Below are 13013 nucleotides of genomic sequence, written 5' to 3' on the forward strand. Positions count from 1 at the left end.
AAAATAAAAGATGCAGGAATGGCTCACAATAAAGATCTCACCTCAGCAAGATCATGAGTTTGCTTCTTTCATTTCTGTATCTTTGGATGAACAAGAGGAATTTAAAGTGATTTCAATTTTGTAATCTTCCCAGCCAGGCCAGGCTCAATCAGGCGTGTTGGGTAAATCTCCATAAAGCCAGGCCCTAGGGTAAATCTCGGCAGGCCACTCAGCTCAGGAAAGGTAGACTGCCCCTACACCCGCCAGCTCGCTTGCAGATGGGGAAGATTTTCTTTAATATGGCCTAATCTCAAGTATTTGAACTCCAATCAAGCCTTTCAAAGACGGAAGAACTCTACCTCATTTCTGGTCAGTTTGAGGATAGAAACTGAGTTGTGGAAAATCGCATAGGGGAAAATATAAAAAAATTGCTAATAGATTCTGTGTTTTTAACTACCTGCTTAAGGTGGCATAAAATGAATACTGCATTTACTCATGTCAGACATCTCTACACTATTTCATGTCATTTAATCCTCTGAGATACGATCTCTCTTTCACAATAAGGGGAATGAGAATGAACATTACTGGTCTAAGCCCCCTGCTCCAATGCTATCTGATAGGACTGCAGTTTTAGTTCTGTCTATGAAGGTCACTCCACCCCACTGCCATGGGACATCTAGTCATTGAGATCATCTTATCCTGCAATTCACTTGTTTTTGGACAAAGCCAGTACAGACTTGTACCAAATCTTGCTCTATGGCAAGTTCTATGAAGTCTCCAAACTTCGGGACAAATTACTTTTTCTGAGTTTCCTCATGTATGAAACAGAAAGGACAAATACTATCTTCACAGGTCGTCACATGATTTAGACAAACTTGAGTATCTGAAAGTGCTTATAAATGACATACAAACATCCAGTGTATTTAAGGTCTGGAATAGCTTGGATTAATGTAAGACTTCAGACTGAGAAGAGGGTTCTGTAAGCTTTTCAGAGATCCATCTGGTCACAGCCTAGACTCTGCTCTGCCCTGCCCTTGGGCCTTTGGCCACTAGAGACTGACCCAGTCTCACACAGCCTCCAGGAGTCATCTACCTGTGAAGAGTTGAGACTCAGGCTGTTCACTGCACCCAGAAGATGGCTTTCACAGTAGGCGGGTCAGACAAGTTCTGGAGAAGCCTGGCAGGCTCTCTGGATAGCCAAGGAAACATGCAAACCAAGGCACCACCCAGGATGTGTTAAAGCCTGCATTTGGATGTATAGCTATCCTGCCATATGTCAGCACCCTCCTGTTAATACAGGAAGGAACTCAAAGTTCATTTATTTCTATCCCACCATTAAACACAGTACAATGGAGTCAAAAAGGTTCAGTAATCCATTCCAGTGTCCCAGCTAGAAAATAGAACTTAGTCCAGGACATTCCCTCCCATTGCACCTCCCTGCTTCCCCATTAGACCAACTTCATCTTAGGAAACATTGGGTATCTCTGTTTACATTCTCATTACTCTTCACCCAGTGCTCTCTAGCATCCTTATCTCCAATCAGCCTTTGGGAGCCTGGGAACAGCAACTCAACACACACTTTACTTTAACCAAGATGCTAAAATGATTGACATTATGAAAGTTGAGCATTCGTGCTCTGACTAGCCTGGGAACTTAAACTTTTTGAACTTTTCAGTCCTGTAGATAACTCTCTGAATACCCCCTAAAGGACGAATGTATCCAGACCTACTGACATCCGTCATCCAGACTGGCCAATCTGACTAATAACCATCCTGGACCAATCCTAGGAATAAGAATATAGGACTGATTATTCTCAACAATGCACTTTTTACTAAAAGAATCCTTAACTTTTCTTTCTTTTTCAAAACACTTTTCCGTTTTTTGCCTCGCTGTGTTCCAAGCTTGCAAACTCTAAGACTCTTGAATAAATCTTTATTATTTGTTTCTAGCCAAAGCCTCCAAACTCTTCTGTCCTTTCAACATATATGGTGTCAGTATCATGGCATCTGGTGCTGCTGCTGGATTCCAGCAAGGTACCTTCTTGAGCCTTTGGTGCTCTGTCAGCTTCATGACTGCTCCTGAATTCCAGTGGTGAGTTCTACTGGTTCAGAGCTTTAATTCTTGGCTCCTCTGATACTGGTTCTAGTAACAAGTGCCCACTTTCTAAGTCTGTTTATGGAGGGACAACCACTTTCATTTTACAGTGCCAGCTGATTTTATAGGCTGTCCTCTGCAAAATATTTGTCTTGATGGACTTCTGATAAGGACCGTTTGAAATTACAGTGGCCACTTTGTGTATCTTTTGAGATTCTGAAATTAATATGTTTACATGCACAATTAGAAAATCTTAGCTCTGCTAAACAAGCCGAGCGATATTTGGAGAAATTCAATGGTTCAAAGATAGCCTCCCTCCAAGAAACAAATTTGAAACTAACTAAAGCAAATTCTGGACTAAACAAAAAGAAATTTAAACTCACTTATTATTGTGCAACTTCCTTGGCCAACCAATAAGAAAAAGATTTCATAGGGGAGCACACAGACATACATTCTATAAACCTGTTTTCCAGGCCCACTCCCACTCCCAAAACTAATGAGCTTGCAGATAAACTCCCTGGGGCTTTTGACTGATATCTCTTTTGTCCTCCCCCCGCCCCCCCCCCCCCGCAGCTGTGACACCTTTAAGGAGAATTTATCTTTTAAAAAAAAAATTATTGATTGATTTGAGAGAGATAAAGGGAGAGAGAAACAAACATCAAATTGTTACTCCACTCATTTATGCTTTCATTGGTTGATACTTGTATGTGCCCTGTCCAAGGATCAAACCACAACCTTGGTATATCATGACCATGCTCTAACCAACTGAGCTCTCTGGTCAGGGCCAAAACTTATCTTTAACATAGAATTTTCAACCTCTAAAAGTCCCCAAAAGCTCTTTCCTCAGGAACTCTAGCTAGTTATATGTACAAATATTTTGGTCCCTCCTCGTCTGCCTTTTGAATAAAACCCGACCAACTTAGCCAAAATAATTTAAAATTCTAACAGCCATTAAGGAATAACTTTAATTCCACCTCCAGGGCCCTTCCTTAGAGAGGGAATTCTAAACCTCTCAGGGACGATGGAATGTATTCTTTGATTTGCAGAAGCTTCTAAAAAAAAAAACAAAAACAAACTTACTTTAAAAAAACAGCTCTAGAAGAATCCCAAAAGAAACTTTGATCATCTGAGAAGGTAATGAAAAGCAAGAATCTCCTGTAATAGGCTAACAAAAAAAAATTGAAGATGTAAGAAGTACCTAAAACAAAAGACCAATTGGTATTTATCCTGTCTCTCCCAGGGATAGCTGTTGCCTGTGCCCTAAAGGCTTGGCTTGACTTTTTGCCTGCCTGGTGTTATTGAACAGAAAGAGGTCATCCACCCAGGGCTGGCAGAGCCAAAACTAGGCACCGAGAAATATTGCAGTGGAGAAATATTGGCTATTTATTTATAAATGACACCATCCAGCAGAACAGGAAGCTAATACTCAAAGCCCAAACTCCCGGATGGCCTTTAGGTAACAGATTATATAGGGTGAAATCACAAGGCACCATGGGTTTGAGATTGGGGTTGTTGGGAGCTGATTGATCAGAAGTGAGGTAAGGATAGTGAATCATTTCTTCAGATCTTGAGGACAGTTCTAAGGTCTGTTTCAGTGTCCCTCTGTTGGGAAGTAGCCAGAGGGTCATTCCACCTCAGGGCTCAGGAGCTGAAACATAACTTAGGTCAAGATGTTATCTTTAGCCTGCAGAGGTCCAGGCACTGTCTTCTTCTGCCTGGGGGTTGCTGATGAGCAGGAGGCAAGGTTAGGTGTCTGAGGGTTGTAGAAGGAAAAAGAAAGAGGTGGTTTCTAGAGCTAGAATTTAAAACTAAATTTAATGGAACTCATAGGACCCTCAGTTTCACTGGGAGGAGCAGGCTGTCAATTATTTCTTTTGGCTCTCAGAGAAAATGACCCTGGAAGATAAGGACCTGCGTACCCTCTAGAGTCCATGAAATTATTTAATATGGCCAGAAATATTTATCCACACTGAAATCTGACAGATTTGAAAGGATTTGATAACTTTTTATCAGAAATTTGGGAAAATTGGAAGCTAAAAATGCAAAGCCTAGAACAACAAACCTTTATCTTTCTTTCTCCCTCTCTTCCTCTCTCTCTCTCTCTCAAATCAATAAATAAAATTTTAAAATAAATGGAGGAAGGAGTAGGGAGAGGACTAGCTGGGAATTATATTAAGTTCTATATGAAGACTGGGCTCAACTGTAAGGGCCTTGAACTTTAAATTCATTTTATAGGCAATGTGGAAGCATTCACGGTTTTATTTTTATTTTTTTAAAATATATATTTTTTTATTTCAGAGAGGAAGGGAGAGGGAGATAGAAACATCAATGATGAGAGAGAATCATTGATTGGCTGCTTCCTGCACGCCCCCCCCTGGGGATCAAGCCCGCAATCCAGGCATATGCCCTTGGCTGGAATCAAACCCAGGACCCTTCAGTCCGCAGGCCGACACTCTATCTACTGGCCAAACCAGTAGGGCCATTCACGGTTTTAGATCAGTGACCCTCTTATAGTCAGCATAAAAGAGACCACAATAAGAAGGAAGGGAAAGGAAAGAAGGAAAAATCACCAGGGGTCAGGTCAGTTCTTCTGCCTTAGTCCTAAAGGGAACTGCAAGGGTCCCCTTGTCTAAATCCAAGTGCAGAGCGTCCTCTATTCCGACAGTCACCAGAGTTTAGTAGACCTAAGGCATATCAGAAACCACCCCACTCTCCCTCTCTCAACTTGGGCAAATTTGCGTCTCCCCAAAAGGGTTTAATTTTTTTTTTTTTGTCCCACTACCTCCCTCTCCACATGAGTAAGTCCTGTCCTGCTTTAAGACTCAGATCATATTTCAACTTCTTTGTAAAAACATCCCTGGTCAATACACCTATATCACTGCCCCGTCATCTTTGCTGTGACTGTATCTTATACATTATCTCTCACTATTGCATCTACTTCTGACTACTATTACTACCACTGCCACTAACAACAACGATTATTTTGAATTCTGACATTGAACTAGATGCTCTGCAGCTCAGTAATCCTCACAACACCCCATCACACTTGATGCAATCATTTCCACTTAACAGACAAGAGAACCAAAGCTCAGAAAGGTTAAATGACTCACCCAACATTGCAGAACTGATAACTGGCAGAACTGGTATTCAAATTGAGGCATTTGGGTGTACAAGCCGTACTTTTTCTTTACATCACGATCATAAGACTGCGTATTAACTGTTTGTGTGTATGCCTCTCTCTCCTGCTGGCATGTGGGCTCCTTGGAGGCAGGGGCTGCATCTTGCCTGGTATGATGGGAGGGCCGGTTTGTCTGACAGTCTCTCAGTCCCCACTTGGTTACCATGGTGTTGAAAGGATGAATACATCTTGGCTCTGTTGGACAGTCTGTGCTTAATCTGAAAGGTTAACAAACTATTTCTTAAAGGGGCAGATAGTAAAATATTTTTAGGCGTGGATGCTACAAGATCTCTGTTGTAGACTCTGCCATGGTAGCATGGAAATAGTTACAGACAGTATGGGATCAAATGAGTGTGGCTGTGTTTCAATACAGCTTCCTTTGCAAAAGCAGGCGCCCAGCCTGGGAGTCCTGTGCGCTTACCCATATTTATATGAACGTTATGCTTCAGAGCTTTGAATTCTTTTAAGTTTGGAGGAAGTTGTAAAGGAGCAAGACTTTATTCCTACTCCTCTTAGGTCTTCAGCTGGGTCTCTTATCACAAAGAAGAATTAACAAGGGGAAAACTTTATTAAGGCATGCAGCGCACACGATGTGGGAGAAACCTGCACCAAAAGTCACTCAAGTGGCGGCTGAGAATTCCAGCTTATCTAGCATCTTCCACGGGGCAGAACACATTTTTGGAGAAAGGACAGGACAAAGGGAAGCCGCCTCTGGGAAGGTAAACCGCTGGAGGGAGGTTTCTTTGCAGATTCCCCTGGTGCATCTCTGGGTTGATTAAGCATCTGTCTCTAGTAAAAAGAATTTGCCTTTAGGTCAAAAAGGAGGAGGTTGTGTGTGTGTGTGTGTGTGTGTGTGTGTGTGTGTGTGTGTGTTTGCTGCTCCTTACTTGCTTTTAGCTCAAAATAATTTTTATGTCAAAGAGCATATTTTGGGATGACATATTTTGGTGTCCTTCAAAGTCCAACTTATTAACCTGTTCTTTTATGGACTGTGCTTTTGATGTTTAACTCAAGGTCACAAAGATTTTTTTTCTCTATATTTTACCCTTCAGTGTTGTTTTTTAAAAATCTTCAGTACTTAGTAAAGGGTCATTCTTCTTAAGAATGAATGAATGATTTAAATGCCTTACTTTCTTTATCTTTTACTCTCCCCATCCTGGACTCCCTGCCAGCGGTTCTCAACCTGTGGGTCGCGACCATCGGAAAACACATATTGCATATCAGATATTTACATTACGATTCATAACAGTAGCAACATTACAGTTATGACGTATCAACGAAAATAATTTTATGGTTGGGGGTCACCACAACATGAGGAACTGTATTAAAGGGTCGTGGCGTCAGGAAGGTTGAGAACCACTGCCCTAGACCACGAAGCTCAACAGAGATTCCTTGAATCCTAGTCTGATTTTTGAGCTCCAAACCTGCTGATTTGTTTGCCTACAATTTAATGATTCCCAACCATTTGGTGCTTCAACACATTTTTTAATAATATACACCATTCCACTTTTATCTACATCCCCAACCTGATTTTAAAAACTAAATTTAAAATTAATTTTCAATGTCAAATTTTCAGGAACTCCCTGAGATCACCAGAGACCATCTGGGTTACAACAGCTCCCCTCTCTGAAGTACAGAGAACAGTCACTAGACAGGATGGGTTTGGACCAACCTAGACCGGAGGTAGGAGATTGTGGCTGAGATAAGGACTGGGCTCCGGGTGTGAGACTCCGAGGTGGATCAGGCCCTTCCTTGTATATCAGTCATCTGCCACAACTGCTTAGCTCTGTATACATTTCCTTTATTAAAAAAAAAAATAACTGATGGTGTTTTGTACAAATACATATAACATAAACCTTTGAAAACTGAGTTGATCTGAAGGGAATATAAAGGCAGAAAGTTGGACCTAAGATTGAATTTAGCAACAAAAATGTTGTAGAAGGGGTCAAAATTTAGGTCTAAGTTTTCTGGAAGTCAAAATAAGGAGAAAGGTCTTTTTGTTTTACATCACAGTGCCCATAATATAGCGTCTAAGAGAAGTTTGTTCCAGAAGACACTGTGCAATGTCACAAGGAAGGTCTCCCTGACATTTGTCTAGCAGTCCCCATTCTGTCATCAGCTGGGATGAAATTTCAGCAGCCTCTCCACCCTGTTTCTCACAGTTCCAAAAGGAACGTGCGACTGGAAGCTCCCACCATGCTAATACCTTCCCCTTTCCCATCCCTTTTATTTTTATCTACTTGCCTAGAATATTTTGAGACAATGAAAACTGAGTTTTATTCATCTTCACATTTATTCAAGCTCTTATTATGGGCAAAACAGGGCTTAAAACTGGTTTATTAATGAAATAATAATAATACATTTAAGAATTCCAAGAGAGGCAAGCAACCTAAAAGGATTCGATAGCTGGGTCTCATCACCTGGGACCACACAAGACCTCTTGTAGAGCACCTGCCAGCTATTCTGTCTGATGCTGAGCTCTGGAAGCAACTGTGATGAGCATAACACCATCCCTCCCTCATACAAAGAGCTTGCAGTCAGGTTGGGTGAAGAACTCATACAAAGTAACACACTCCTAGTCACATGCTGCTGAGGAGGTAAAGAGGAATAAGACATGCATCCTTCCTGGAGATTGAAAACTATGTGAGAGTCCGGGGAGAGGGGGCAAATGAAAAGGCATTCTTGGGGAAGAGGACATGTGAGCCCAGTCTAGATTGATGAGTAAGACTTCCACAGACAAAGGCACGGCCAGGAGTTGACATGACATGGGGACCAGCGGGTGGGTGTCAGAGGGAGAAGTTGGCAGAGATCAGGGTGACTGGGTAGGTCAGCCCCATGGCAAACAAGTCCCCTATAAAAGTGGGGTGACACATTCCAGTTAACATGTCCTGTCTAATTATTAATAGCACCTCCTTTGGTCTCAACAACAGTTCAGATTTGGACTTTAGGGCAGACCATTCTGCACCCTTCTTTTTTAATTTCATGTCAAAACCTTCATTATGCTCCAATCGCCACCTCATCCCTTTTGGTGGTATTGCTCAGTGTTGGCAGCCAGCGGGTGGGGGCCCTTATTCCAGGAAATGAATTGAGACCATCAGAAACGGGCCTTCAGCTGCTATTGAAAGGATCCTCTCAGGCCAGAACTGAACAAACCTGAACATGTGCCCAGCTGAGAGGAGTCCTACTCCATCTCATAGCCTTACCAGTGCCCTCCCACTTAGAATTTGTGTCCCTCATTCATTTTCCCATGTTTTGGTTGATGCTCGGACATATTCACAAGGAGTAATTAATATTTTGTGGGTGCCTGACCCACTCACTGTGAGCCCTGATCATATATCTTTGTGTATTCAGCACTCTGCTGTTACTCACCTCCACATGTCACCATCAGAATTACCTCCACATCGTGCCAGGCACTGTACTAAAGGATTTCCTTGCATTATCTCCCTTATTCCTTGTGATAATAGTCATATGATTATCTCCATTTTGTAGATCCCACATTCCCTCCCCCCCGATTTCTTTGTTCTGCTTTCCCTCTCCCTCCTTATAAAAAACACCTACCTATGAGAGGGAGAGATGGGTTTTTGAGGACAAAAAAAGTCCCCCATCTCCCCAATTGCTGGCAATTGAAATAAACTTCTCCCCTTCACCTCAGCACCTGTCTCGCAAATTTGGTTTTCAAGGCAACAGGCCGTCGGAACCTGGCCACAGGTTATTTCCCCAGTTACAGTCCGGCATGCCCTATGCTTCGGAGGTTAGGGTTTAATGGGACACCAGTTTCCTGTGACAACCAGAGACCCAGACTCTGAAGTTAAATTGGGTTGAGATCTGTGTTCCAAGAACATTACAAAACTCAACCCTGTCCCCAAGAAATTGCTGTCTTGGGTTAGAGAATGGCAATTTACTGTGGCGAGCTTGAGCTAAACAGGACGCCCAGAAGGAAGTCTCTTCCACGGAGACTGGTCAGGGTGAGAGAGGGGTGGGGATGCACATATGCTTTTCAAAGCTAAGCTTCATGGAACATCCACTGGAAACATCCAGTGGCTTTTAAATGTTTTGACTGATCACAATTTGAAATATATTTCATGTTGTGACCCAGTGTATTGGATACATATAGTAGTTTAAACCACAGAAAACGGCTATTTTTTGTGTGTGAGTCAAAAATGATTAGAAATGGGCAATTTTAGATGATCAACTTAATATATTACTAAAACAAAATTTCACAAAAATCATTCTTATATGTTTATTTTATGCAATGCACTATATTTTCTATGTCATCTCATGACCCACAAGTAAATCAGGTCCTATTAGGAAAAACAACAAAACCTCTGACTCAGATCCAGCCCAAGAGAGAACTTTCAGGGTCCGAAGCAATGATTCTGAGAAAACAGGTTGATAGAATCCCAACTTCAAAGCTATATTTTATCTCTTATATGTTCTATCCTCTCTATTGAGCCCCCCTGCCAAGGATCACCAGGAATACATCTGTATTTGAACTAAGTTGGGTTTATTGGCTACATAAAACAAGGGAGGCAGCAAAACACGGGAACTCACCATGGAGAACAGTCGGGTTTCTGGGCAGAGGGTGTTAGGGAAAGGGGTTGAGGAAGCACAGTTTAGTTCTACATTGTACCTCCAGAAAGTGGGGCTGATTCTGTGGTTAGTATCTTACCATTAATCTAGGTGGTGGAAGGAACAGAAATGGGCTAAAGCCTTAATTAGTAACCAGGCACAGTCGTGTTTGTTTTTTTCTGTTGCCTGTGCATTCAGACAGAGCTGGGGACTGCAGTGGTTTCAGTGGCCCCGTAGGCAGTCTGTTCCCCGGTCAGCATGTTACCCTGTATTTTTCCATAGACCTTTTTCTTGTAGTACCTGAAGGCATAGCTTACCCCCAGAGCAACAGCCACCACACCCACTATGCTCCCCAGGCAAGCGCCAACAATGGCCCCGACACTGGGCCCGGAGGCAGCCTGGCTCAAGAGGTTGGCTGGCAGAGACTGGTCATTGATGTTGGCCTGCCGCCAGTGGTCGCAGCCTTTCTGCCTCACCCAGACCTGCTGGCCACTGGAGTCCACCAGGACAGAGAGCCTCTGGGAGCAGCTGCTGTTGTTGAGCAAGAGAGGGCGGGGAAGAAATGGGGGCATGCGGATAGCTACCTGCTCCTGGTCCGAGAGGGTCCCAGCCCTGAGGCAATAGAGGATTTGGCACCCATCGCTGAGGTAAGCCTGGTGTTGGCTGTATCCTTCTGGACACTTCATGGGGTGGACTGTGGGACTGTCCTGGTAGAACATCTCCTGCAGGAACCCAGCGCTCTGGCCCTTCATGAGGCCAGCCAAGGGGTTGCCCACCTGGCAGCTGAAGAAACCCCCAAAGGGAACTGCCTGGGCTGTCCCCATCTCTAAGTCGCTGCTGACACACACCCTGAGGTCGCCAAAGAGTGTCAGTGGGTAGAAGTAGGAGGGGCAGGTCTGGCCTCTAGTGAGCGGGTTTGGGTGGTTGGGGCTATAGAGGCCTCCAAAGAGGAAACCTACAGTGGCGGGCAGGGAGGCCTGGGTGGGCGCGCACCAGGAGGCCGCCAGGCGCACCACGCTGCGCAGCTCCCGGAGGGTGCACACGGGCTGGCAGCAGGAGAAGAAGAGCCAGCACGTCTCGCACTGCTGCTGGCACACAGAGTGGGTCTTGCTTGATGTCTTCAGCTCGCTGTTCAGGACACTGGCCTCGTAGTTGGCCGGGCAAGAGGCGTTGCCGGTGAGCGGGTTCGGGGTGCGATAGTTCTGGCAGAGGTCACCCGCGTCCTTTCCGGACACAGCCTCGCATTCCTGGAAGACGCCCCCGAAGCTGTAGTTGGCTCGTCCGCCGCCAGAGCAGGAGCCGTCCTCCACGTTAGCCTTGGGATTGAAGGCGGGCTCCCCGCGCTTCAGGCAGCCGGGGTGAGCGTTGACCTCGTAGTAGCGATAGATGGCGCTGCGCACGGCGGCCGCCACCCGGTGCACCGCGGGCGGGGGGAGCTCCGGCAGAGCCTCGGGCTCCAGCAGCGCGGGCAGGGGCAGGCCGGACCTGCTAATGGCCACCAGCCGGTTGCCGATGCCCCCCTGCCACGTCTGCATGGTGATGCCCGGGTAGAAGGGCAGCCCGCCGTGGCTGCGCGTCTTGGAGGCCACCATGTTGCGCATGTAGTTCTGGATGAACTGGTTCTGCTCCTGCCAGGAGGCCGCGGCCCCGACGTTGACCGTGCGGTAAAACAAGGCAGAGGCGGCCAGTGTGATGTTGCTCTCCTCTCCGGCCTGATTGCCCACAAATTCCCGCTTTACCTGGTCCTCCTGCACCAAGGTAGCGCCGGCCTCCACGTGGGTGAGGACGTGAGTGCCGTACTCGAGCACAAGCATCTCCGCCAGGTACTGGGCCTCGCGGGTCAGGTTGTTCTCCAGGTGGTCGCTGAGGATCAGCAGATGCTGCAGAAAGTCAGGATGGAAGCCGGGGGCCTCCGAGGCCTTCACAGAGTAGATGTTGTGGCGGAGCTGCACTCTGGCCGTGACCGTCTCATACTCTAGGCTGTACTTCCTGACGTTCTGGAAGTCCACGGAGAACTTACCATTGAGGCTGGGGAGGAAGGAGAGCTCGGCGTTGATGGAGGCCGCCCAGGTGTCGGTGTAGCTGAGCCACTCGTCCATGAGCTCGGCGCGGGTCTCCACCACGCTCTCGCGCCGTGGCACCACGTACACTTGGTCTGGGATCAGGTACTCGCCGTCCTCCGTGGTGCGGCACTGGGAGTAGCTGCGCCCCAGCACCAGCCCCAGTTCCACGTTGCGCAGGTTGTCCCAGCCGCCTCCAGGCAGCGCTCCCAGCACCGACACATTCAGTGCCTGCTTGCAGCCTTGGATGGCGGAGACTTCCTGATTCCCCATGCTGCCCCGCCCGGCTGAGAGCAGGGCCAGCAGTGATGCCAGACACAGGGCCATGGTTGGAGGACAGCTTCGCCTTGGCAGTCCGCTGTCCCTCAGCTCCTTCATGGTGTGGAGTCGCAGAGGGAAAGCCTTGGCCTGAGAGCTGAAATAGGCCCAGCCACCGGACAATGACTCAGTCCGCCTCAGGCCCCTCCCCAGCGAGCCGTCCCCTCCCCCAGGCGCCTCTCTCTGAAGTCTCCAGGAAAGAATGTGAAGCGCATGCCTTATCAGGAGCACCAAGGAGAGTGAAACACAGCAGATTCCAGGCCTGGGAGATACGGACTGGTCTGGTGAAGAGCTCGCTGCTGCCCTAGGGGCCTGAGAATTCATCTACTAGTATATGAAGAAAATCAATCTTTACCTATTGAACACCTGATATTGAATCATCGCTATTGCAAGTGTCAGGCGCAGAGTGGGTGAGGAAGTGGCCTAGGGACCGAGCCTGGGCCTCTCCCCAGGTGGCCTACCAGCCTGTGTCACTGTGGCTGGGAAGTCAAATGTCATATTCATTCCAGGCTGATTTCCTGGAATAGCAGCAGATACTGCAGAAGCGAGCCCCTTCCTGGACTGTGGCAGGCTCGGGGCAACTCTGAGATGAGATGTGCCAATGGTCCAGAGTACTGGGTGTGGACAGGCAGAACAGAGTTTCTAAAGGGGGGCTTAGCATATCCCCCAAACAGTCCAGGGCCCAAGAATTTTCCTCCTCCTTTTCCATCTGCTTGGAGCCCTCTAGAGACCCTCTTCCCCTGAGATTATCCACTGCTCAAAATGAAACCCTGGGCTAAGTGCTTTATAATCTTACTAGAGGCCCAGTGCACGGG

General features: G+C 46.4%; 1 protein-coding gene across 1 annotated transcript; it reads right to left on the reverse strand.

Moving 5' to 3' along the window:
• Positions 1-9477: 9477 nt before the first annotated feature.
• Positions 9478-12356, reverse strand: LOC139018968 (macrophage-expressed gene 1 protein-like). Its single transcript, XM_070428064.1, has one exon. It carries the CDS (start codon positions 12256-12258, stop codon positions 10015-10017), a length of 2244 nt encoding a protein of 747 aa, XP_070284165.1. The 5' UTR covers positions 12259-12356; the 3' UTR covers positions 9478-10014.
• Between the last annotated feature and the right edge of the window lie 657 nt (positions 12357-13013).

This window comes from Myotis yumanensis, unplaced genomic scaffold (assembly GCF_028538775.1).
Source record: "Myotis yumanensis isolate MYYU_CA2020_CCGP unplaced genomic scaffold, mMyoYum1.0.hap1 SCAF_10, whole genome shotgun sequence".
Classification (NCBI taxonomy): domain Eukaryota; kingdom Metazoa; phylum Chordata; class Mammalia; order Chiroptera; family Vespertilionidae; genus Myotis; species Myotis yumanensis.

Excerpts from the sequence above, each read along its gene's own strand:
- LOC139018968 (XM_070428064.1), bottom strand. The coding sequence starts at position 12,258 with ATGAAGGAGCTGAGGGACAGCGGACTGCCAAGGCGAAGCTGTCCTCCA.